The sequence below is a fragment of the Physella acuta genome, unplaced genomic scaffold (assembly GCF_028476545.2).
Source record: "Physella acuta isolate Inbredline_101_S28 unplaced genomic scaffold, ASM2847654v3 ptg001182l, whole genome shotgun sequence".
NCBI lineage: Eukaryota > Metazoa > Mollusca > Gastropoda > Physidae > Physella > Physella acuta.
In genome coordinates, this window is record NW_026732699.1 from 124,573 (window position 1) to 151,392 (window position 26,820).

At 33.5% G+C, this 26,820-nt stretch overlaps 2 protein-coding genes across 10 annotated transcripts in view; one reads left to right on the forward strand and one right to left on the reverse strand.

Annotated features, from left to right (window-relative positions):
• The window catches only part of LOC131956882 (histone deacetylase 4), a 67,826-nt gene extending 63,227 nt beyond the window's left edge, over positions 1-4,599 (forward strand). For all 9 annotated transcript variants that reach the window (XM_059321494.1, XM_059321498.1, XM_059321496.1 and 6 more), the window contains 2 exons: positions 54-189; positions 405-4,599. In XM_059321494.1, the coding sequence (XP_059177477.1) occupies positions 54-189; positions 405-450 (182 nt within the window). In that variant the 3' untranslated portion in view covers positions 451-4,599. The remainder of the gene's footprint in view (positions 1-53; positions 190-404) is intronic.
• Positions 4,600-5,153: 554 nt separating this feature from the next.
• Positions 5,154-23,373, reverse strand: LOC131956883 (rac GTPase-activating protein 1). The gene is made up of 20 exons (XM_059321503.1): positions 23,228-23,373; positions 20,539-20,620; positions 20,222-20,363; positions 20,068-20,128; positions 19,838-19,977; positions 19,515-19,692; positions 18,728-18,893; positions 18,489-18,597; positions 18,104-18,203; positions 17,955-18,000; positions 17,700-17,797; positions 17,323-17,376; positions 17,166-17,230; positions 16,879-16,939; positions 16,676-16,787; positions 16,419-16,524; positions 16,173-16,305; positions 11,159-11,273; positions 10,792-10,873; positions 5,154-6,784 (listed from the first exon to the last, which is right to left on the reverse strand). The coding sequence occupies exons 1-20, from the start codon at positions 23,246-23,248 to the stop codon at positions 6,718-6,720; spliced, it is 1,938 nt and encodes a 645-aa protein (XP_059177486.1). The 5' UTR covers positions 23,249-23,373; the 3' UTR covers positions 5,154-6,717.
• Positions 23,374-26,820: the final 3,447 nt, after the last annotated feature.

A 26,820-nucleotide genomic window follows, 5' to 3' on the forward strand; every position in this document is an offset into this window, starting at 1 on the left:
GTGTTCATCTTGTAAGAAGACATGTGTAACTAGCAATGTGTGTCTTATTTCAGCTGAACACTGGCCATGTGTCAAGCGCTATGCTGGCACAACTCATCACTCTTTAATAGACTTTCAAAATGTTGACATGGAGGAAGCAGCCACAGTATCTGCCCTTGCTTCCCTTTCAATGGTTCCTTGTAAACAGAGGTTTGCTATTGATCTTTTTTTATTGACATAATGATAACAAGTTTATTAACAATTGTAAATTTTTTAAAATCAATAATTAGGTAATTCATTATAGAATTCAATAAATTTTTATAGCATTAAGCGTCTAATAAATTTTATATTAATAGGGAATTTTGTTGACTATTGAGAACTCAGTTCATTCTTGTTAATTTATATATTTTTGTTTAATATTACAGAAGTACTATGGAACAGCAATCTGAACCAATGGAAGAAGGGACATAATTCTTTACAACCTCAAGGATCATTTCACTTCATGGCCCTTGCTGCCTTAGTAACTAGCACAAACCTCGCTGGCTTTGTCGTTGTTACCATCATTGTTGTTGTACCTTGTTGTTGTAATCATCATGGTGATAGATGGTAGCCGCCATCCCCATCTAGCTTCACTCCTTCTCCCTATGTTGACTAATTTGGATGAAACCAATACATGTAGTCAGCCCACTGCTCTGTCCGTGTGTCACCTACACAAGAGCATCTTCATGGCTGTGTGTTGAAGTCACCTGGTCCAACCAGCTTCAATGTTTTTGTGACTATAGACAAGTGAAAACTGTTTCACTGCTTACTAAGCATGTGTTTTGTTTTTTTTTTGTTTTTTTTCACAACTTTTGGAGAAACCAAAAAAAATTGTATTCTGTTCTTAGGATACAAGTGAGAGAACCATTCTATTGTTTTGTGTATATTTCACTGTTGCTGGATTAAAACCTTGAGACAGAGATCACCTAGAGTACAGCACACAACAACAGCCTGGATAATACCTTCTGACAAGACTTCATCATGGCCGTATCAGAAAGGGAACCCGTTTGAGTAGATCACATATATAGCGACTTCCAGTCTTCTGTAGAGTTGGACACTAGCTGCTTTAGTTTATTTTTTAATGCAGAGCTAATTCAAAACCATTTAGTTTAGGTTTGTTTTGTTTTTTTTACTTTTTTTTTTAACAACATAAACTGTACTGAGATTTAAGTCATTTGTGTGCCATACCCAGTAAAAAGATAAGGCATTAACACGAGTAGTTCCCTCTACAGCTGGTTTGTAGCTGGTGTAACTATGGAGTGCCATTTCCCTTCTCCCCCCTACCCCCAGTGTAAAATTTGTGCTAGGAATAGTCAATGGATTGTGTTCATATTCCCTGAAGTGATAGAAAAATGGTTAGAGTTATTAAAGCTATAATATCTATAGACCTTTGGCCATCTGCCTGCTGTGCCTTCTAGTTGAATGGTTAGATGCAACTTGAGTTGTTCAGTAGATGGCTGTAACATGCTGATATGGTTAGTTTAGATGGACCAAACTCTGAAGCCGATCTTGAGGTTCCTTTGTTTCACAAATCAAAGTGAGGTGGAATAGCTAGCTAACATAAACAAAAATTGAATCTTGAAATGTAAACAGTTTAGAAGAATGTGCCAAACAAAACAGGTGTAGAAATAAAAATGTGACAATTACCTCAGCTAAATCAAATGGGATTTTTCGTGAGATAATCTCAATTTCTCGCTACCACATTTAATTTCACATACCCTATATGTAATGTACAAAAAGTTGTGTTAACTGATTTTTTTTTATTATTATTATAATTATTCCCAATTGCTATATCTTGTGATGTATTTTAAATGCTACAAATGTTGTTTTAATGACTCATTGTTGGTTACTAATAATTCTAGTGGATGAAAGCACCAGTTGCTTGTTGTCACCAAGAACTCCTTATGAAATAAATCCGGTCACACACAAATGCTCTATATTGTCTCAAGTGCTTTCACCATTCTTTGCTGTTGACTACTCTGTACAAATTCTATACCACACACCAGAAAACCCTAACCAGTTGAAGATGATATTAAGATGAAATAAAAACACACGTTCTTACATTCAATAAGTCAACTGCATTGATGGTTAAAAAAAATGTGTCATTTTTGTTTGCTTGAAACAATTTTGTAAGGTCTTTTTGTTTGAATTCCTAAATAGAAAGTCTTTTTTATCTTACATTATAAATGATATGGAGGACTATCAATTTGATCAGCAATATAATGTGATTAAAAGGAAAGATAATTGTGATTCACTTAGATAGAACTTAAGGTGCAATAAATAGAAAAATATGAATGAAAGAGGTGTACATTTGATTATAATTTTAGTCCAAAATACTTTAGCAGATTGTAATTTAAAGCTAGTTTTTGCAAGGTGCAGTGCACTGATCACAGTTAGGTTGACACTGAATAGTTGTGTGAGGAGAAATGTTTCTTTAAGAAATTGTGAAGTGTTTTTTTTGTTGTTGTTAACTGTGTATCTAATTTCTAAAACAAATTTGTGCATGAAATTGATTTATCATGATTACTATACTTAATATATTGTACACATTTTATAATATTGGTATATAACATTTGATATGTATAGTTTTTTTTCTGTGGTGCTGTCACATAGTGCTATATAAACTGTTTATTTGGTATAATTTATGAGTGGATTCTATATTTAAACCTGATTACACATTCATGTCCTGTCATCATTTTACAGATCAGATTCTATCATTAGACATTTGCCATATTTGTAACTATTCAACTTTTATAGTAACACTTTTTTTATAGGAAAAAAAAACACCTGATTTAAAATCAGTTTTGCATATTATTTCTGATATTAAAAGTGTTCTTGATCTTAGTATTATAATTGTTTATATGAGAGTAACATTTCTGATGTCTTGTTTTATTTCTATTTATTACTAGATATAATAGCTGTTTATTGATCATTTTTGTATTTGTTTATCTTGAATACTACTCTCTCATCAACAAAAAACCAGATTAGTGTTTGGAAGCTCAACAAGTGATTTGTTGAATGAGGTAACTAAACATCCAGTGTCCCAAAAATTCACATACACATAGACATCTTCTGTTTATAACCAAGCTCGTACCAACATCAATTCAGATTTCATTACGCTGAATCTCAAAATGTGCAGTTTTAATGCACATCAGTTTCTGATGGACTAGTACAAGATATCATTGCCTCATGTTTTGATGAATCATTCATCAGATTTTTACTTCATGTCTTGAACCTCAAGAAAAGTTCTTTTTCAAGAAGCCAATGTGTGCACCACAGTATTAAAAATAATTTCTAATCTTTAGTTGAGATTCTTTTTCTCTCACTATTTGTAAAATTGTAATAAATAAATCCTGTCATGTATTGTAAATAGATGAAAAGTAAGTTTTTTTTAGCTGGTGCCACATTAAATATCTACGTGTAAGTTAAAGTTTATTTCTACACTAACATTTCTCTATAAAAATGTACAATTCTCTTGCAGCAGTGGCTAACCAAGGGAGACAAATTGGCTCGGGCAGTAGTGTCACAAGGGGGATAACAACCTCTTCATGTTTGGCCACTGCTGGTCTCTTGATTATATGCCACATTCTTTCAAAGGAATTTTGTGAAGCTGCCATTTATTTTAAAGAAAAAATATACATATACAAACATGTGATATCATTTCTTAAGGGAGGCAACATTATAACATGAGCAGATGTCTACATTGAAATTGTTTTCTTTTTTGTTTATATCTGTATTGAAACAAAACTAAAGCATTCATTGATTATATGTGACTCAAAATTTGTGTTTAATTTCAATTGCTAGGTACATTTTCTCTGTAAATACTGTTGTCAGTCTGAACTGTTTTACAAGTGCTTATCTTGTATTCTCATTATTGTCTTTGTGATGTTACATCGCCTGTTAGTCTTGTCAAACAGTTGAAACTTTTTTTTTTTAAATACAGGTCTTATTTTGGTGGAACTATTACAAGTGTTGGTGTACACGCTTACCCATGTAAATGTATTGAATCTTGTTAAAACTTTTCCCTTCCCATCCCCTTCAACTCCCTTATAATTGCCAGTGACCTGTGATTCTTGGCTGTCAGGTGATGTAAATGGGCACAAATGTTGCTTTTATTTTCAGTGGGATAGATAGATAGTATAATTAAATAGAAGTTGTTTTATGAAGCATTAAAAACATTTTACTTTTAAAGAAGTTGCATTTATGGGATTATTTTTATAAATTTTTTTGTTTTGTTTATTCATGAGAAATTTTTTGAAATTATGATTTCATGCAAGTTTTTTAAAATCCAATCCAGGGGTAATTTTATAACTAACTTGCATTTAGACAGAAAATTTAGACCAACTTTTTTTAAATGTGCCCCTTTACACTACCTCACATGTATTTGTATACTATATTATGCCACTATTGTTAAAGCAATATGTTGATGTTCTTGTTACATTTTATCACCATCATGATTATCATCAAAAGTCAAAAGTTACCAGACCTTAACCTCAAGCTTGTGATAAGTTTTTTCTTTTCTTTATTTCCATGTTTGGTCCCAATTATTTTCCTTTAATTAAATAGGCCTACCTTTTTTTTTAATAAACATGACATAGGTTAATAATGGTTGTTTTGGTTTTTTTAATTTGAAGCTAAATTTAGCTGCAATTATTTTGAGGGAGGAAATAAATAAAACGCTAATTGAGATCAATACCATAAAACAAGTAATTTTTAAAAAAATAAACTTGATACTGTTAATAGCAGCAAATTATTGGCTCACTGCTTCATAACTACAGATAGATCAGGGCGTGATTTTACTTACCAAGTTGATATTATGGAGCAGGGTTTAAAAAATCCACAAATCAATTTCAGATGGTTTAACAACTGTCTATTATTAAAAACTGGTTTTTCTTTGCTTTTCTGTCACTAATTTTATTTTCCCAGTCCAATTAATCTACGAGGTCTTAAGGGTGGCCGCTATACAAAAGCTTTCTGATTGTTTCTGAAGGCCAGTCTGGGCAATATGTGTACAAATTGAGATAATTCATGATTATGTTACAGCATTTTATTAAACAATTAAGAAAATCCCTTTATTGAAAATTGCATGTACCATACAGAACCTCTAAAGACTATATAATAAAAGCCGTTATAAAATTTTATGAATTCGACTTGCTTGTTAAAAAATTGTTTTTCGATTTCTTTTGAAACTGCATAGTATTGTAAATGTCTTTTTTGCTAAGTAAAAAATTATTTACTATTTTAATACTACAAATGAAAATTTATATAATTCAAATGCTGGTTTAAAAAATTAGGTTTGTTATTTGAGGTTGATCTGATAGACTCAGATAAAACCTTTAGTTGGACCAAACTACGATTGGATGCCTTTTGTTGTTGCTCACAAGTGGCCCCTGTGAAAGTTTATATTTGGAATGTTTTTTATTACTTGTGTGACCCTCAGTTGGGCAATGAGCCCTTAGTCTTCTATTAGATAGCTTCAAATACAGGTTTAGTTATTTTTTTCTCTAATGGTTTTTAAAAATCTACTACACACATATACTTCTCTATATTTATATTTGATGTAATCATTATGAAGGTGCGGCAGCTGTTGTGGTTTCAAGAGCCAAAGCGCCTTCTATTATGGTGTAGACTCTAGATGTTTTTTTAAATTCTGTTTTAAGTAGATGTGTGCGACAATGCGCACTATCTAATTTTCATTGTACAAACACTGTCATTCATTGTGAGTAAACTTTTGTTGTAAAAAAAAAAATGTTATTCTTTGATTTGTTTGTTTGACATAATTTTATTATAGAAATCAGAACAGTAAGTAGATTTGGTGTGCCGTGGTTTTCACAAGATATACAGTCTGAAAATTAGATATAGCAATAGATTGAGAGTAAATATTTAATGTTTTACGCAATTTGAATTAAACTGATGGTGTTTTAAATCAGTTTAAAAATGTATTATAAGGGCAAGTACACTTCAATAAAATGAAGTTTTACATCCTTCAGTTCAGAGGAGGAATAAACGATCCAAAAAAACTAATTCTCATAAGTACAAAAAAATGAAAACTTAGCGACTTAAATGGACTGTTTTCCATCTATTATACCTACTATGACTAGTTTAAAAAAAGTACACAAAAATCATGTAGGTAATCTACTTCTAAACATCTAAGTAGTCACATCTATCTATAATAGATTTTTTAAAAATATACAATGTGGTGTGCATATTTGTGGTTACAGTGTAAGCAAAATTGTACAACATGACAAGCCTTTTAAAAGATAAACTATTTACAGGAACAATGGATTACCTGAAGATATAAATAATTAGTACAATGCATATTATTTTCAGTTGAATCAAGATCAAACACTCAGAAAGTTATGTACTTAATATAATATTGAATTTTCTCTAACCTTATTTGATTGATGAGATTAGGCCTCGCTAGCTAATTACACATTAATACATAATAAATGGTTCTTGTTCAGAAAGCAACATCTATCTAAAGTGACTTGATTCAGATAACCATATTTAGATAAACTCAGTAAATGTACGTTCATATAAATTTTAGGTCTAAAACAAACATGATATATGATAAACACAACAGAAAAATGTAGTAAATTATCTCGAAAAACATTGTAAATGACAAAATCAGCAAGAGCTTTTCCTCACGATTCAGATCTCTTAATAAGGTGGTGGTTCATGTGGTTATTGGATCAAATCTCAGTTCACAACTGGTGATGCAAAAAACCTGCTTGGTTTCTTATGCTGCAGAGTTTTAGTAGCATATCTGGGAAAACAATAAGACAATTTTAACAAACTTTACACATGTAGTAACTGAAATAAAGCTTGTGGTTAAATAAAAGGTCAATTTAGAGACTTATGACAAAGAATTTTTTATTACATAAAAACAGATTATGATTTGAACAAAAAGAGTGATAAAAATACGAGTTCAAAGCATTTATTGAGAAGTCAGATTAGAAATCTTACAATGCCCTAGTAGTCACATGGTAGAATTAGACCTGGCATTTTAGATATTTGGAGACTAAATTATAATGGGGAACAGAAAAAAATGTTTCTATATCCTGAAGGAACAAATATAATAGCCATTAAAACAGGCATATGTATTTGCCCTGCTCTCATAATATTTGTCTGAATAATCTCTTCTCAGATAATTACATTTTTACCCTTGACTCTAAGTCATGATTTACTAGCCTTTGTGTATGTCATGAGCGAAATTGCCCCATACACATTTTTATAGAATAAAGACTAAAAAAGTTAAAAATAAGTATTGGTAAGCATTGCTTAATGTGTTTACTATGGTGTAATTAGGGTAGAACACTACCACACGCATACTATTATGCATTAGGATAATTAATTAATGATAAGCAAGTGACGGATGGTGATGCCTTATAAATGTGACAGCATATTTTGTATTTTTTTTTATTATGCAATATATGCACTCTTATGCTCTAGAACTTTATTCTTGAAAAGGTTCTTTATTTTTAAGGCAATCTTTAGTCAAGGGTTAGCCCATCATTGGCCCAGGGAACAAATGGAGAGAAAATGCTTTTCTAGTTTGGTTTTGTACAAAAGCATACCATTAGCTTGTCAAAGATTGTATAGTGACTCCTGAGAACAAAGTGTTAGCTGAGAAAATACCTCATTCTTGGATGAGAAAATATAAGTTCTATTTTGTGATAAGTGAAACAATTTCTTTTTTATATTTCCTTGTCATTGAATTGAGTGATTTAGGACATGAATTTTCCCCCTAAACAGTAAACAAGTTAAAGTTGACAGTTGTGATATTATCACTGTCCTTAAATGAACCAACAAGCTAAGCAACAGTTCCACATATAAATCCACAAACTATCAGAATATTGTCGATTGACTTTGCAGTAATAAGAGGGAAGTTCATGAAACTTTTTATGATTGCTTTTTTCTTCTTTGTCACTAGGTGCTTTATAGACATTAACAAAGAACGACCTCATGAACATTGTAGCATAAGACATATTTACCACCAACCATTGCAAAATTAAAGTGTATTAGAAAAATTGGTTTGTATTTGCGCATTTTTCTGTAATGACAGAGGTATCATTGGCACAACTAGATAAGATGGTATTTGGTGTAGTCATTAAATGTTTCACTTTCTACACATTCTATCTTTCAGTAAAACTTTTAGCATTTTGGCAGTTTACATACAACTAAATAATTTGAAAGTTTTTAATCTGAATTCATTTAAAATTGTTATTAAATAAGTTAAATCAGTTTGTTGTAGATTGGAGCTAATATGAAAAAAAAAAGAATTCTAAAACCCAAGAAAAGATGGAAGCTGCAATCTATCAGTTTATCAAAAAGTTGCTGAAAGGTAAAGAATCATATCAGTAAAATTTTCTGAATTATTTTGTTAAGAAAGTACAAAGAAAGAAACTTCACCATAATGTTGATATTTACTTATTTATGTAAGTCTCAACTTTTATGCCAATCTTTGGGGCATATCTTTTGCAATAGAAATTTAGAAAGTGCTATGTGCTCTTATCTTTAGAAGGAGATAATTTAAGCGCATGATCTAAACCAGGTGAATTCCATCAAAGTTTTAAAGTAAGTAAATGAGACAATAGCTGACATGAGCCAGTACCTGAAGAATATCCTTTAGACTTATATGGCACCATGAAGGTCAGGGTACAGAGGTGGCATCAGTCTGGTTCTATAAACAAGATAAATCATGACCCCTGAGTATTTTAGTTAGTGCTATGGGTCAGTAGAGCAAAAGCTGTTAGCACTAAAATTGCTAGAAATGTTTTTGTCATTCCAAATAGAGTAGAATTCAGTTAGGAAAAAAAAGGTAGAGGATATTTTATAACTGGCAGGTTAAATCAAACTAAACGTAGGAAAACTGTACACCAAGGAACTTGTTTTGTAATTCATGGTATTCTTTGTTGAACTATTATTGAAAATTACAAGAAAGGGGCTTATGAAATGCTCAAGAAAGCTGTTAAAAATAGACATATAATCAAAATGTTTCTATAAATGATCCCATTACTGTGTTTTTTTTAAAAACATAATAGATTATCACAAAACTTTGGAAGAACTGAAAATATATCAAATTAAATGTTGCATTTAATTTAGTTACCAAAATACAAACAACCTATCAATGCCTTAATTTTAGTAATAAATAAATTAAAAATTTTGTATTTTTTAACTGACAATAGAAAACAAGCATTGGTCTACAAGTCATGTTATAATACACAATGGATTAAAGAAATGGAGGAATGTAAATTGTTATTGTAAATAGAAAAAGCCTTGAACAAACTTTACATTAAACTAGGATAAGCATTCTGTTAATTTAAATGAACTTTTAAAAATAGTTTACATGTGATTGTAAGAATACTATTGAGAAATGAGAGTTGCTCTAATTGAAATTAGTATGTATATATCAAAATCCCTTAAGTCAAGCCTTTAAATGACTAAACAAAAGAATACATTACAAAATGTAACATAACATTTTAGTTTAGGTGAAAGAGGATTATATATAAATAAGTGCACAATGCTATTTCATTAAATACACATTCCACAGATTATCATTGATACATCCCAGGATACCATTAATGCCCATAGACACAAGGAATATTAAAAAGAAGTTCATTCTGTGGTTTCATAAACCCAAATACAACACTCTTCATGTGAAAATTCTTAAAACAACCTTTAAAGGTTAAATAGTGGCCCAACTGTAAAAAGTATTTTAATGTTAAATTGTAAATTAATGTACTTAAAAATTAACTGGGAATTTAATTTTTTAAATATCTTTTTTAAATTCAACATGCTGATTGTGCAAGGATGCGAAGCTTGAGTATATAAATAAATACACATGTACACAAATACCCACTTTCCCATTGTTTGCAATTTTTTGTCCCTGAGAAATAAGAAACATTAAATTAAACAATGAGTCAACAGTGGGGTGGGGGTGGTGGAAGAGGAGGAGGAAATCTAAATTGTCATCTTTCTGTGCAAACATTCTAAGTATAAATGATGTTACAGTAGAATTTGTCAGGTTACAGTTTTGCTGCTTTGGCATCTCACTCATTTCTCAAGAAATACTAAAATTGTGCTAAGCATTATTTCAACAAAATGTACAAAAGACATACATATAGAGTCCCTTTGTCCCTTTATTTTCAAGTCAACTATAATCTGATGCTTGGTTACTTTTAATATTATTTTAGTTTGCATATTATTGATTTTTTTAAAAGCAATTCAATTAGGGATAGTGTATGTTAAAAATGTCCATCAAGTCACAGATGTGAAAAGGTTGGGGTAGAAATAGTACAGCATGTATGGTTCACCAGTTAACATCAAGTCACAGATGTGAAATGGTTGAGGTAGAAATGGTACAGCGTGTATAGTACAGCATGTATGGTACAGCGTGTATAGTTCATCAGTTAACATTAAGTCACAGATGTGAAAAGGTTGAGGTAGAAATATTAAAAATTAAACATGAAACAGAACTTAATGATATAATATGTGCAAATGAGTACAATTCAGTACATACTATCATGACAAAATAATTTGAATAAAATGTCAATTGTTTGAAACTTTGGTTTGTTCTAAGTTAAGAAAAGAAGCAAAATTTAATATTAAATATTGCTTCCTGTTACTAACCTGCCTGTTAGATAAGCCTGACAAAAGCCAACTAATGAGATTATCCGTTGGAGGTTGTTTGTATCAAAAGTCTTAATTAAAAAGTTCTTCAAAGCTTGAATGGACAAATTATATTTAGATAGAATTTCAAAGTAAACCTACCTCGGTGTTGTCTGTTTTAAATCATGTCCATAGATGTCTGATCTGTCAGGGGTTGTTATTGGGCCTAACATACTCCGAAGGCCTGTTTAATATAAATATTTGCATAAATGTACACAAATTCCTTCTTTACTTGACAGTTTTAAAATGTGTAAATTTCTATATTCATTGCAAAGGAAGTAATAAGTCAATCCATAGGATATGTTGCCATCAGGTTTTAGACAATTACAAAATAAATATCCAGGATATATATTCTTACATAAGCTTGTACATTATTTCCTTAATATAATGGACAGATCTAGATTAGTACATTATTGAAAAGATCAGGTTAATCAATGAGGTAAAATAAACAGTGATCGCGTCAACATACCATAGTGAACACTGTCTGGTGTGTAAGGTGTTCCTGATGGAAACAAACTGATCTCATCAACATTAAGCAAATCACTCCAAAAGTCAGTGGGAATCTCTAGTAAACGTTCCATGACCTGATATTGTACAAAGTTATATAAATTAATATTCCTAGAATGCATTTGCAAATATATAGTTCAACTGTTAGATAAGTGAAATACAAACAAGAAATACATGTTTATAAAAAAAAAATTTCATCTGAACACTAAACAATTGATTACACTTATAAGGTCCACACAATATACTAAATAGGGTTCAAGATTTTCTCTATGATTGGTCTCCAACATATGTATTACATTTATTTTATCAAAATTAATAACTTGAGGTTTTGGTTTAAGGCAGTAGTATATATTGTGACCTACTTAGGTCGAGTCATTTTTATTTTGACATTGTATAATTCCTTATATGGAATGATGGTGTAACACCTGGGGTTTTTCCATTGACTATTAAGGTGTTTGAGACATAGAAAATTTCCATTAAAATCTGATTGAATGATTCTGATCAGATGATTATCCCAACCAATGGCGACATGAGTTGAGGATAACCTCCCCTGTCACAGAAGTCTTTAATTGCCCCGCACACTCGCAACACGAGGCAGTTTATCTTGACCTGGCAGTCTACGAGGCAGTTTTACCTTAGTCAGGCAGCCGTCCATATTGTCCGGCTATAGACTCTGACCATTTGAACGTGAGAGTACTTAAGACCTGTGTGTGCCTTGCTTTCTTAAGTTGATTTAGTCTTCTAGTTTAATATTACTTGTCGCTAAGTAATTCTAGAAACTACAGCAGTGTTGTGTGGCCTGTAGCTGTTCTTTAGACAGTGTAGAAATCTGTGATAGTGTTTTTTCCTACATTGTGTAAGTTGGGTTTTTGATATTTTATACATTAAATATTTTATCTAGTTCATCTTCGTGTTCTGCCTCAACTGAGTTCGCTGATTAAAAGGTCGTATGTAGATTGGATGAGTGGTAATTACAATAGTATCACTAGCTCCCCTAGACATTGATTCGAGCCCTAGTGTGTCGTTGTGTTAAGTGTTCATCCACTTAGGCCGTAAGGCATTTGCATATGACCCCGAAAAAAGAATCCGGGGACGTTCTCCTTCTATTTGGCTGATAGATAGGTTAACGTAACAAAGTGGGAGCTCGCCGAGATTTAATCTGTCGTTCCAGTTGTTGGTTATATCAGTTGAATACTAAGGTTAGTTGGATTTAGTTGTTTTTATATCCAGTAGCGCAGTGTCCTTACAACGCGCGCAAGCATAGAGTTATCTAGGTCAATAGCCAGACGTGTTGTCCTAGATTGAAGAGGTCAAGTACACGGCCCAACGCTGTGTGTTAAGTTAGTGAACCTAGGCTTGTTGTGATTTGAAAGTTAGTGTTATGGAGTCTTTTTTGGCTAATCCTACTTTTGAAGGTGTAGAAAAGTTGAGTAGAAAAGTGTTGATTAGTCTTGTTAAGGAATTGAAATTGGATTATTCTGTTACGCAGAAGTCAGAAGTGTTGAGAGATAAAATTGTTGTTCATTTCATTAATGAAGGGGTATTTGATGAAAGTTTGTTGGCTGGTGTATTACTTCGTGAGGAGAAAGTTGCTTTAGAGAAGGCATTAAAAGAACAGGAGTTAGAGGTTAAAATTGCTTTAGATAGGAGGAGGTTGGAATCAGAATTTGGTCAAGTTAGTGATGTCACTTCTCTGGTAGATCCAAAAAAGTTGTCGGTAGGGCAAGTGATTGCCAAATTTGGGAAATTAGTTCCTAAATTTGATGAAACAGATTTGGTCGTTTTCTTTAACTCATTTGAGAGTTTAGCGAAGACATGTGAATGGCCCGAAACTTCCATTACTGCTTTATTGAGTTCGGTCCTTACTGGGAAAGCTGCAAAAACATACCAGGCACTCTCTCACGACGTTCAAAATAACTATAGTTTGGTCAAAACTGCCATTTTAAAGGCCTACGCACTGACGCCCGAGGCCTATCGGACAAAATTCCGAACACTCCGTAAGTTACCCACACAATCATATGTGGAATTTCTCTTTGAAAAGGAGAAAATATTCTCAAGGTGGCTACACTCTGAGGAAGTTTCTGAGTTTGAGAAACTCAGGTCACTTATCCTAAGGGAAGAATTCCTATCGTCCCTGCCTGAAGAGATACGACTACACATACTGGATAACAAGATAACTGACATCCAGAAGGCTGCTGAGTCGGCTGACACATATATGTTGGTGCATAAGAAACCACCAGTGTCAGGAAACCGCCTCAACCCCGTGCTTCCCCTTTTTGGCAGCAATCATCCTGTTGGCCAACATTTGAAGACATTACAGTCCAGAGAGAACCCAAGATCAACTCTCAATCATCGAGCAGTGTGCCAGTTCTGCAAAAGGCCTGGTCACCATGTCAAGGACTGTTACAAACGTCGTCAAAATAACAGAGAGGTGGTGCGTTCTTCTGCGCACTATGCTCTATCCCCTCAAGCAGCCAGTTCAACTATGAACTCTAGAATTCTAAAGGACTCTAACCCTAAGTGTCCGCAAGAAGGTAGTCAAGTCTCCACACATTATGTGCAGTCACATTTTGACTGTTCTCGCCACCATCCAGTTTCTTCCGAGTCTACCGATCTCGAGGGATCGAGAAAAGTTGACTTTTCATCGTTTATTGCCGAAGCCATCATTAGCAAACCAGGTGATCCGTTGTCTCAGCGGAATATCACCGTCCTAAGAGACACAGGAGCGTCACAATCACTCCTTTTGAAAAGTTCAATGGACATTACACCTGAGACGAACACCGGAAGGATTTCCATTATCCAGGGAGTGGGGACAAAATCTACTGTCGTCCCTCTACACAAGTTTGCCCTGAAACATCATCTCGTCGAAGGTGAGGTCATTTTAGGTGTGATAGATAGTATTCCAGTCCCAGGAGTACACCTACTTCTAGGGAATGACCTTGCGGGAAGCAAAGTATACCCCTGTACGGTTTCAGACCCTTTGTCAACAGTTCCAGATAATGATAATGAACTGTATCCTGCATGTGCGGTGACAAGAAGCCAGACCAAACAATTGGCTGACACCACGTCTGAACCACACCCGCCGTCATCGTCAAGAAATTCGACTCCCAAACTGGAGTCTATGCTTCCAGAAAACACAAGCTTGGGCTTACCCCTGAGAATATCTCAAGAAGACAACATGGGAATTGACCATCCCATTGCCTTTTTTTCCAGGAAGTTAAATGAAAACCAAAAGAATTATTCTACTATTGAAAAAGAAGCTTTAGCTTTGGTTTTATCATTACAACATTTTGAAGTCTATGTCTCTTCTTCAACCAATCCAGTCAGAGTGTTTTCTGACCATGATCCCCTGAAATTTACCTCTAAGTTAGGACAGACAAATCAAAGAATATTGAGATGGTGCTTATATTTCCAAAATTTTAATCTGGAAATTTCACACATTAAGGGTAGTGATAATGTTGTGGCTGATTGTTTGTCAAGGATGTAAAATCTTGTTACACACATTGATCATGTGACATGCTTTGTGGTTCATTAGGACCATAAGCAGGTTTTGTTTGAGTGTCACTCATATGAAAATGAGTGGTGTGAGTTTTGAATTTTTTTCAAAATTCCAATCCTGTTGAATATTTTGTTTATTTTCAGGTGAACCTTAATTAAAGGTAGTTTTTGATTATATGTAATCTGTTATAATAATATGTCTCATATGACTCAATTGATATTGTAGCTAGTCATTGAAATAAAGGTCTTACCCTGGCGGGTTTACCACTTTTAATATTCTCATGGAAAAATTGTAATACCCTTTTTTGAGGGATTTTGATGTATAATTACTTTTTGAAGGGCTACTCCCCTTTCACCAATTGTAAAAGTTGGAGTTACTTCCCTTTTATGTTCAGGGATATTTTCATCTGGTGTTATGATTTTGATTGCCTACATTTGTAAAACATTTTTGTTATTTCATTGCCAGATTGGTTCCTTATGTATGTTTTTGTGGAACCTATCTGTCACTTCCAAAAAGGGAGGGGATGTGACCTACTTAGGTCGAGTCATTTTTATTTTGACATTGTATAATTCCTTATATGGAATGATGGTGTAACACCTGGGGTTTTTCCATTGACTATTAAGGTGTTTGAGACATAGAAAATTTCCATTAAAATCTGATTGAATGATTCTGATCAGATGATTATCCCAACCAATGGCGACATGAGTTGAGGATAACCTCCCCTGTCACAGAAGTCTTTAATTGCCCCGCACACTCGCAACACGAGGCAGTTTATCTTGACCTGGCAGTCTACGAGGCAGTTTTACCTTAGTCAGGCAGCCGTCCATATTGTCCGGCTATAGACTCTGACCATTTGAACGTGAGAGTACTTAAGACCTGTGTGTGCCTTGCTTTCTTAAGTTGATTTAGTCTTCTAGTTTAATATTACTTGTCGCTAAGTAATTCTAGAAACTACAGCAGTGTTGTGTGGCCTGTAGCTGTTCTTTAGACAGTGTAGAAATCTGTGATAGTGTTTTTTCCTACATTGTGTAAGTTGGGTTTTTGATATTTTATACATTAAATATTTTATCTAGTTCATCTTCGTGTTCTGCCTCAACTGAGTTCGCTGATTAAAAGGTCGTATGTAGATTGGATGAGTGGTAATTACAATAGTATCACTAGCTCCCCTAGACATTGATTCGAGCCCTAGTGTGTCGTTGTGTTAAGTGTTCATCCACTTAGGCCGTAAGGCATTTGCATATGACCCCGAAAAAAGAATCCGGGGACGTTCTCCTTCTATTTGGCTGATAGATAGGTTAACGTAACAATATTAAATCCTTGCAAAAGCATATTTATGAGTTTGTTTACTCAAAAATGTGAATGTACTTTTTCCCCTCTAATAAATATGGATTAAAAAAAAGAGGTGAACAATTAAAACATTCATTGAAAAGTATTAACATTTAATAAGCAAAATGAAACAAAAGGATGTTAGTATTACCTGGTTCTGTTTCCTAGTTTCCGACATTATTTGCATGGGCTCTGGTTCTGGACAAGAATAACCAACAACAGTTGGTCCAAATACTTTAGCAAGGTTTGATGCTGGCATTTTACAAGACTTTGCTGAGGCCACTCTGTAACAAAAATCCCACATTAATTAACTTTCTCATGTCACTTGCTCTAGTATCTAAATAGTGATTCTCAAGTTTAAATACTGAAAGAAAAACATTGAAAGAAAAAGATTTACGTTTGGAGATGCTGAACAAGAAAAGCTAATGTATCTTTGTTGGCCTGAGGTAAGTTATTGATAAGGTGACATAACTCCTCCCTGCACTTGTCATTTGATTTCATTTCTGAAATGAGCAAATAAATTAAATTATTAGCACAGAAAATACCATGTTTTAACAAAAAAATTGTATAAAAGTATAGGTATATAATTTTGTCAACACTGAAAATGCTACAAGTAATTATGTTATAATGTCACAGGTAGGGACTAAATCTTACCTGCGGCCTCAACAAACTTTGACCACAATCCAAAAGTAACAAGAGGTTCTTTAAGGCCACGCAAAAAATCTTTTAAGCACCCACACACTACATGAATATCATGGATTTGACCCTGTAAAAATGTATGGAAAAGGAAAAGAAATAAATAAATAAAATGAAAATGTTTGCATGCACCATATGAAGCTATTGGAGCAACAACTTACAAGGTTAGGATATCTTCCCTTCAAAAACTTTTCTTTCAGTTCTTTTTGATCTTTATCTGATCTGAATAAAAACTTTAATTAGTAAACTTTTATTAAAATGTCATTACATTAAATTAACCTAAAACAGATTTATAGCAAACTAGCAGATTCAGAGAAGAAAATTGTGTAATATATTGTTTTAATTAATGATTTCAATGAAACTTTAGGTATCAGTGCAATTCATATATTTTAAGTGTTAGAAATAAACTCTAGACAATCCCTGAATAATTGTTGGATAAATGTTTTACCCAGGAACTCTGTATATTCCCACTTCATCCAAACCTCTGCTTTCTATTTCATGAGCACAGTTAACCTATCAAAATTAAGAGGAGATATTGTAGGATTACTCAATGTTATTTCAAGGATCTAGAAAGTAATTTTAAAAAAGAAAGAGCTAAAGCTTACAATTAGCCTTGGAATCATGGGTCTTTCTGCTGGTGCAAAATCAGCAATTAAGCCCTGTTGAAGGATATAGATAACTTGTTATTGTATCTAATATAATTGGCACAGAGAATGAAACTTGAGTATATTAATCTTTCTTAAAAGGAAATAATTTTTTTTTTAAGTAGTAAGAAAACTGGTTATTTAGTAATGACCCAAAAAAATAAGAGTATGGATGTTAAACTTAAAACAAATGCTAGATTATTCACTACAATTTGGTGGAACAGTAACATTTTTAAAAATTACATAAATATATTAATTTGTATTTCCTTAAAACTAGCATGGATTGAAGGTGTTTGTACAGCAATAATAGCCATTTAGTTTAGCAAGTGGTGATATACCTCAGACAACTTAAAACCACCGGGAGTGCTGGGGCAGGATGGGATACATGGCAAAGGGAGTTTGTCTTTACATTCTGGGTGACACACTGCTCTACAGTCTAAGAGAGAAGAATTTAAAAAACATGGAATATTAAAAAAACAAAACACAGAGAAGCAAAACTACAAGGGCTTCACAAGTTCGTACAAGCTATTTAAGTTATCAAACAATATATAGGTAAAAATAATATTGATAATAGTGTTGAAACTTTCACATACCTTTACATTTCATTGCCAATTTGCTAAATCGTATTCTTTTGCCACACTAAAATATTAAAATACAGTATGCCATTAGTATTTAATGGTTAATATTCATTTAGTAATATGCATAGAAACCTCTGTGTAATTGAAGTAAGCTGAATACTTACAGGAACACAGGTTTCTGGTTTAATGACAGTTTTAGAGATGAAAATGTGAACTCTGTTTAACCCTCTGCCAGCTGAATTTGCTTTTCTTAATGTTGGAGTTCTAATAATAAAAATATATTTACAAAATTTAACACTATTCTTTTTACTGAGTAAAGCAAAATTGTAAATTATTAGTTGGTCATTCAATTAAATTATGTTTAAGCAAATATAAATGTTATAAATTGTGATTCTAGCATGAACAAGCATTTTAAAGGGTACTGTATCTATTGACAGTATACAATTTAATTATCTACAGATACATATATACACAGGACATATGTTAAATTGAGATTCAAAAATTGAAAGCTACAGGACACTCAAACTAAATTTTTCTTTTGTAACTTACTCAGGGGTATTTTTTAAGATACTCTTTCTTGGCTGAGCATTATAATTTCTGTTTGCATTGTTATTTCTAGGAAAACCATACACTTCATCATCACTCTCTGGCCCGCTATCTGAAATCATATACATACACATGCAAAACAAATATGAAAGAATAAGAAATACACATGATTGACATAAAGATGAACCAAGTTGAAACAATACTGACTCAAGCATCAGAGAACCAAAGTAAACTTGACATACCTGCACCATTTCCACGCTTGTCCAGGTTAGGTTCACTAAAACTCTTGTTAAGTTTTGGGACAATATTTGTTTCCACAGTGGCACTTGGTTTCCCAGCAGCATCTATTGTAATGACAGCTGTCACTATTGAGTTGTTGTGATCCTGAGGAGCAGCATCAGGTTCAGCCTTATTTTTACAACTAGATTATAACACCTACATTCACGATGAAGTTAAAAAAAATGCAACTTGATCATAAATTTTTTTTTTTTTAATTAATCAAGTTGCACTTTATTAGTTAAAGATTTTGTATTCTAAGGAATATTTTTTTGCAATACAGCAGTATTTTTAACACTGAGGAAACCCATTCAGCAGCAGCATTGTAACAGTTACGTCTGTGTGTTAAAAATTAACCAAAATCAAAAGTATTTATTTCAATACTAATCTTATCTATGATTTTAGTAGAAAAATTGACACACTTTCATTTTCGAATAAGTAGCCCTACTCATGAAAAATAAAAAAATTTTATTGACTTTGCCCACAGAAGCATATTTTTTAAAAAGAAAAAGCTTTTTTTCTTTTCTTTTCAACAAGTCATTTCCTTTCTTCAATAAATAAATAATTGATAAATTTAATATTATGATTAATCAATATCAGTAATGTGTGGGTTTTAAATAAACAGGTAAAAAATAGTCGTTTTGCTGCACAGGTGCTGAAAAAATTTAAAGGGAGAAGAATTCCGGTGAAACATGAAAATAAATCCGATCTTAAATAGTTAATACTAAAATGACAACCACAAGAAAGCCTCACATGTTCGTCACGATGACGTTTTGGTGGTGTGTTTTCCAATTCATCAGCAGGAGGTGCTGTTGGCCGCTTAAACTTTTTCCCATTTCGAAGACGGGAATCACTTAAGGGGTCTTCTTCTGTCTTATCATAACTTACATCAGACAGGAAAGAAGCAGAATGTTCCATTATGGTGTTCAGTCTGAAATAGAAATTACTGCAATTAACCTCAATAAAGCCGGTTTGCTGTATGAAGAATCAAAGATAAATAAAAACAGCAGAACCTACATATACTATGTTTCATGAGCTGTTATTTTAAAGTTTATAAAGGAATAAATAATGTTTACCTAGAATTGCTACCATCTAGGTGTACACTTTGTCTGTGGCTATTAGCAATAGCTGCTAATCTATCTCTGTCGTTCTCGTGAAGGATGCTCTTGCTATTCTTATCATTTAGTAATTCTCTTATGACACCAATTTGACGATCCTAGAAAGAAACAAAAACATATTATGCATTTATTATTACACTGAGTAAATACTAAAGTAGGAAATAAAATAGCAATTACAATGTCTTTACCATATCAGCCTTTTCATTTTCAGCAGCTTTTCTCCTCTGTAATTCATACTCGGCTTGCATTCTAGTGGAATAAAAGTTAAAAAAGAAAAAAATTCATTGACTGAAAGTACTTTATAAATATAATCTGTTCAATATTTCAAGATGGTTATCATACCTTGCATGTTTTAACTGTGTGTCCAGTGACGCTGCTTGTGATTCAGCTCTTTTAATCCTGTCTTCCAGGCTTTCATTTTTTTGTTCTGCTACAAGCCATTTTTTTCTTATTTCTTCTTGATTCATTGCAAAGGCAGCAAATTCTAAAATCAAAAACAAAATAAAAAACAAAAATTCAAAAAAAAATATTTTTTTAAAATCACATGAATTTATAGTCCCAAATAGTTGGGTTTGATAGGTTTGAAAAGATGATGGCTCCTTTGGGAAAGGTGGGAACAAAGTAAAAAAATATTTTCAATATTAAAAAAAAAATCATACCTGCTTCACATCCAGATTGGAGTATTTTTGATTTTCTCATTAGGTCATCAAATTGTGAAACTAATGAGAGATTCACTTCCATCTGAAAAATATATTTATTTGTTTAGACATATAGTATTGTTTAAACGGACATTTTTGATGACAGAACAATTAATTTGAATACTTTATTTGATTCAGGAAATTAAACAATTTAGAATCTTTTTTAGAATTTCTAAGAGTTGTATAGAGAAAGTATTGCAATCGTGCAAAAATTGAAAATCAACTTGAGTAACGTTACAGCTAGGTCGATGAAATTTCATATATATAAGTTTTATATCTAATTTGTAGTTCTGTATCAACTTTTCAGTGATTATTCTACTTTTGGTTTTTCAAAAGCCTATAACTTGAGTACTGTTTCAGATATATGGATGAAATTTCACATAATTGAATTTAAAAAGATCAAATTCTCTGCATCCTTTCTAATTTTGATGAGTAATTTTTATGTACCGGAAATAGTACTTTACACTATTTCTGATTTCTCAAAAAAAAGCATTTGAATTTATAGAGTACTTATATTCTGCACTATAATACACACATTGTTTGCTTTTCACTTGATGAACAATTCTTTTTCTACCTTATTCTTTTCTATTTTGTAAAACTTTACGTAATTAAAAATCATGTCTATATCCCGAGTAGTGTTATATAAGTATATTCGACAAAGTTTAGGAGAGATCACTCCGGCTTTATTTCAATATATTATCATTGATTACTGAAGATACCACGTTGGTGGTACATTAATTTAGTACTCGTCCAAATAATCAAAATAGTTCAAATAATCTTGTAAACTGGAGTAATATTCAGTTAATGTAAGGCCAATATCTTCTAATCTTTAACACTTTGTATTGTTCTACTCGTGTAGAGAGTAGAAATAAGAATAAACAATTTAAAAAGTGTGAGCAGTTTTTATTAAGCTTGATCATTAGCATTTTTAAAAATCAACAAAATTGACATTTAGGTCTATACGCTGAAAAAAATCGATTGTAAGCGGTGGTAATACAAAATTTCCAAGCAACAATTAAAAATGTTTGAGGTTGCAGCGACATCGAGCTTAAGTTTAAGTAACATATCAGGAGGCTCCGGTGTTCCACACGAAAGAATGAAGTTGATAGATTGATAGCATATCTAACGACGGAAAAAAACAGTTATAATAATACATACAACTGAAGCAACTTTAAAGTCTGCAACAAAATTCATTGTAAATGATTGGTTGTGGTACAATTTTTGCAGACATCTTCGCAATTTACCCCCACCCAGCGTAAGTATCGGGTGGGGTAAGATGCAAGAGTAAAAAGTTATACAACAGGCAGTTTTTATACCATTTCTTGCAATTTACCACCTTGAGCCCTTGCCATGTATGTTATGCTTCAAATTACCAACACCCACTTATCTAATTAATTCACTCTAGACTTGGATGTACTTTCTAAATCTATTGATCTAGATCTAGATTCTAGAAAAAAATTTTTTATCTAGACATTCACTTTATTATTTATTTCAGTTTAGCTCTCTACCACAAACTTTCAAGAAAATTGCAAATTGAGTGATAGCGAAATACTATACGACAGAAATAGATCTAGATTAGATCTACAACAATGCTACGAATGTTTGAAAGCATTGTACGTAATGCACAAGATCACAAGTAGAATATCTGCTCTAGACCTAGATCAACTACTGACTAGTCTAGATATTTATTATTTAGATCTAGAATCTAGAGGATCTAGATGTCTAGATCAGGATTCCAGCTACTAGTCTAGAACAGGGGTAGGCAACCTGTGGTTCGTAAAGCCGCATGCGACTCTTTTGATGTCAAACCATCTGGCAGATAAGGCTTGATCCCTTCCTACACTAAAAATTAAGAACGAAGAAGAAGACATAGAAAAAATAATTCCGCACCAAGTGGACGCCAAACCTAATGTGTAGGCCTATAGGCCTAATAGTGAGGAATATTATTAGTAGGCCTACTTGATAAAATATAAATTCACATATGTTTTTTTGAGAAATCGGAAATAGCGTAAATTACTACTTCCATTCAACGGAAATTACTCAAAATTTGAAAGAAGGCAGAGTGAAATTTCATTTAGGGCCTATCTATCTGAAATAGTACTCAAGTTATAGTCTAGATCTAGTAGGCCTATAGGCTTTTGAAAAATTTAAAGTAGAAAAAGTTCCACTTTTCCGGTTATCGGAAAACACTAAAAAGTTGATAAAGATTTACCCCAAATTTGATTTTTTTAAAATTTAGATCTATATATTATTTATGAAATTTCATCAACCTAGAATCTAGCTGGTACTCAAGTTATAACTCAAGTTATCATGTTTACAGACACACACACAGACCAGACACTGGGACAAGATTGCAAACTTGAAACTAATCTGTTTTTCTGACCCAGGGAGGTCAAGATTTGCAAAAATCTTTTTGTTTTGCACGATTACAATACTATACGTCACTATACGAGAAAGTAAAAATGTTAGATCTAGATATCTAGATCTAGAGGCTTTCACTGAAATTTTGTAAATTGTAACTTTTGGCTCTTCTGTCCCAAACAAAAGGTTTCCGACCCTTGGTCTAGAATCTCTAGATTAGATCCCAAGAAATCGTCACATGCATCACACGTAATACGGATATAGATCTAGATCTAGATAAACTTTCTACCTTTGTCTTTTTTAAAGTCATTGTGGTTTTTCTTTTAATTCATCAAGGTAAAAAAGTTCACAAAAACAACATCGAAAATCCCACTCTTTACGACAATTTTTTTTCTCAAGCCGCCTTCCGTTTCAAAACGTTTCCAACTTTCAAGGCCTGTTATTGACCAATCATTTTGCGAGATTTCTTGAAGGGAAGCTACTATGCTTAACAACATTTTAGTACAGCACGGTAATCTATCCTTTGATAAATACAAATGGTATAATCTAGCTGCAGTGAGGTATCCTATGTACCTGGCTAGAGTTGGAACACACAAATAAGAAGGGAGGGAGGTCTGGAAGGGGGTTGGGGTGGGGGGGGGGGGGGGGGGGGAGGAGTGGTCAAGTTTAGGGTTTATATCTAAAATCCACACTAAAAAATCAAATTAATTTGAGCTAATGGCGATTAGCAACCATATTAGCGACCATATATATATATATATATATATATATATATATATATATATATATATATATATATATATATATATATATATATATATATATATATATATATATACATATATGTGTGTGTGTGTGTGTATATATATATATGTCTATATATATGTGTAAGCGTCAACATTTTTCGGGGGGGGGGGGGCGGCGGACACTAGTAAAAGTGTATGTTTACTACTATATAAAATCCATCTCGTTCGGTGTGGGGGGGGGGGGGCGGTAGACTTTTTTCGGGGGGGGGGGGCGAAGAGATGCCTGGAAGAAACTCTGGACATAAACGAAATTTCACATATACGTAAAAGGTCTAATTTTCTGCCTTCTCTCAAATTTTCAGTAACTTCCGTTGACCGGATGTAGTAATTTACGCTATTTCCGATTTCTCAAAAAATATTAAGTACTAATAATATTCCCCACTATCATCAGTGGCGTAGCTAGGTCGGGTGTCAACCGGTGCGGCACTTAATGGTGTCACCCCCCCCCCCCCCTTCCCGGGGACGAACTTTCAATTTTCGCACCCCCCTCAAACTTTCGATTTGCACCCACTCCCCTCAAACTGTCGATTTGCACCTTTTAAAAGACTATTTAACACTCAAATAATCAGTTAATTAAGTGGAATTATCATTTTTCTCTATATATTTTGCTATTTTTTGCCTTGGTGTCACCCCCCTAAATGGTGTCACACGGTGCGGTCCGCACCCCCCTCCCCCGAACCCCCCACTCCCCCCCTCGCTTCGCCATTGCCCACTATTATACACATATTATTTGCCGTTCACTTGGTGCATAATTCTTTTTTCTAAGAGATTCTATTCTATTTTAAAAAGTTTAAGTAGTTAAAAATGGATCAAAAATCATGTCTATATCTCGAGTTGCCATCCCCCGCAGTGCTTTATAAGACTGTTCGAGGATGTTTATGGGAGATCACTCCCAGTTTATTTTTAGTTGTGTTGTGTGTATATTTTAACACGTTTTTCTTAACTCAGCTTCGCGTTTGTTTGTTTGTTTGGATGTTTGTTGTTAAAATTGACATCGAAAATTAGCCCACTTCTGATTGCTCTATAGATCTGAAATTTGGCATGCAGGCTACTTTCGCCTAACAATTTCAGATGCAATCATAAAAACTAGCAATTAGAGACCGTAATTAGCTTAATTTAATTACGCCCCAAGGACCATAACATTGAGGACATGATTTCTAAAGATACCGACAAGACTGGAGGCCTATTGACACAGTTACTTCGGCCCCAATCGATGTGAGCGCGCTGGCCGTGATCGTATAGTGGTTAGTACTTCGCGTTGTGGCCGCGACAACCCAGGTTCGAATCCTGGTCGCTCAAGATTTTTAGTCCGTGTATTTATAAACACTTAGTCAAGTCATACTTAATCAAGTCATTAGATAAAGTAGAAAATAAACTATATAAAAAACTTTTTTTAAAAATCACGTTTTTCATGTGTAGCAACGGACTAAAAAGGAGAAAATAAAATACTTAAAACAAACTTTTTAAAAAACCACGTTTTTCTTGTGGACTAAAAAGTAGAAAATAAATTTTTCTTTTGTGCTTCCTCGAGCTGTGCAGATTCTTGTGATGACTGACAAAAACGGGGGTCGGGCAGATGGGTCGGGAAATTTGATGGTGAACGTATCCACGTTTTTTGTCAGTCATCACAAGAATCTGCACAGCTCGAGGAAGCACAAAAGAAAAATTTATTTTCTACTTTTTAGTCCACAAGAAAAACGTGGTTTTTTAAAAAGTTTGTTTTAAGTATTTTATTTTAACACGTTTTTCTTAACTCAGCTTCGCGTTTGTTTGTTTGTTTGGATGTTTGTTGTTAAAATTGACATCGAAAATTAGCCCACTTCTGATTGCTCTATAGACCTGAAATTTGGCATGCATGCTACTTTCGCCTAACAATTTCAGATGCAATCATAAAAACTAGCAATTAGTGACCGTAATTAGCTTAATTTAATTACGCCCCAAGGACCATAAAATTGAGGACATGATTTCTAAAGATACCGACAAGACTGGAGGCCTATTGACACAGTTACTTCGGCCCCAATCGATGTGAGCGCGCTGGCCGTGATCGTATAGTGGTTAGTACTTCGCGTTGTGGCCGCGACAACCCAGGTTCGAATCCTGGTCGCTCAAGATTTTTAGTCCGTGTATTTATAAACACTTAGTCAAGTCATACTTAATCAAGTCATTAGATAAAGTAGAAAATAAACTATATAAAAACTTTTTTTAAAAACCACGTTTTTCATGTGTAGCAACGGACTAAAAAGGAGAAAATAAAATACTTAAAACAAACTTTTTAAAAAACCACGTTTTTCTTGTGGACTAAAAAGTAGAAAATAAAATTTTCTTTTGTGCTTCCTCGAGCTGTGCAGGTTCTTGTGATGAATGACAAACAGAGTTTCTTCCAGGCATCTCTTCGGGGGGGGCTTAGCCCCCCCGAAAAATTTTTACCGCCCCCCCCCCCCCCCCCCCCCCCCCGAACGAAATGAAATTTATATAATTTATATAGAAAATATATACTTTTAACAGTGTCCGCCCCCCCCCCCCCCGAAGAAAGTTTACCGCCCCCCCCCGAAGGTTTCAAGTGCCCCCCCGGAGAAAAAAGTCTGGAAGAAACACTGCTGACAAAAAACGTGGGTCGGGCAGATGGGTCGGGAAATTTGATGGTGAACGTACCCACGTTTTTTGTCAGTCATCACAAGAACCTGCACAGCTCGAGGAAGCACAAAAGAAAATTTTATTTTCTACTTTTTAGTCCACAAGAAAAACGTGGTTTTTTAAAAAGTTTTTTTTAAAGTATTTTTTGTTTTTTATTTTGTGTATTTAAGTATTACGCGCCAACTTGTTATGTGCCTCATAGACCATTGGCTCAGATTTCAGCCTTCTTTTCGTTTTGGATTTGCTTCCATTGCCTTTTCCCAACAAAGAACGAACTACAAAGCAACAGTTGTATGATTTTGGTGTTGTCTCTCCTAGATGAGTTGATGTCCACATGTATCAAGCCTCATCTGCCCGGGGGTTCGAACTCGGAATTTTTTCAGCAACCATTAGCTTAGCCGATCCGACCACGGAGACCTCCAAGTTGAGGTTTAATGTTCCT

Coding starts and splice junctions, on each gene's coding strand:
- LOC131956883 (XM_059321503.1), bottom strand. CDS start 23,248: ATGACTTTAAAAAAGACAAAG. Junction 18,001..18,103: donor AACCAGAAACCTGTGTTCCT/GTAAGTATTCAG, acceptor TTAATATTTTAG/TGTGGCAAAAGAATACGATT. Junction 11,274..16,172: donor AAACTAGGAAACAGAACCAG/GTAATACTAACA, acceptor GTACAATATCAG/GTCATGGAACGTTTACTAGA.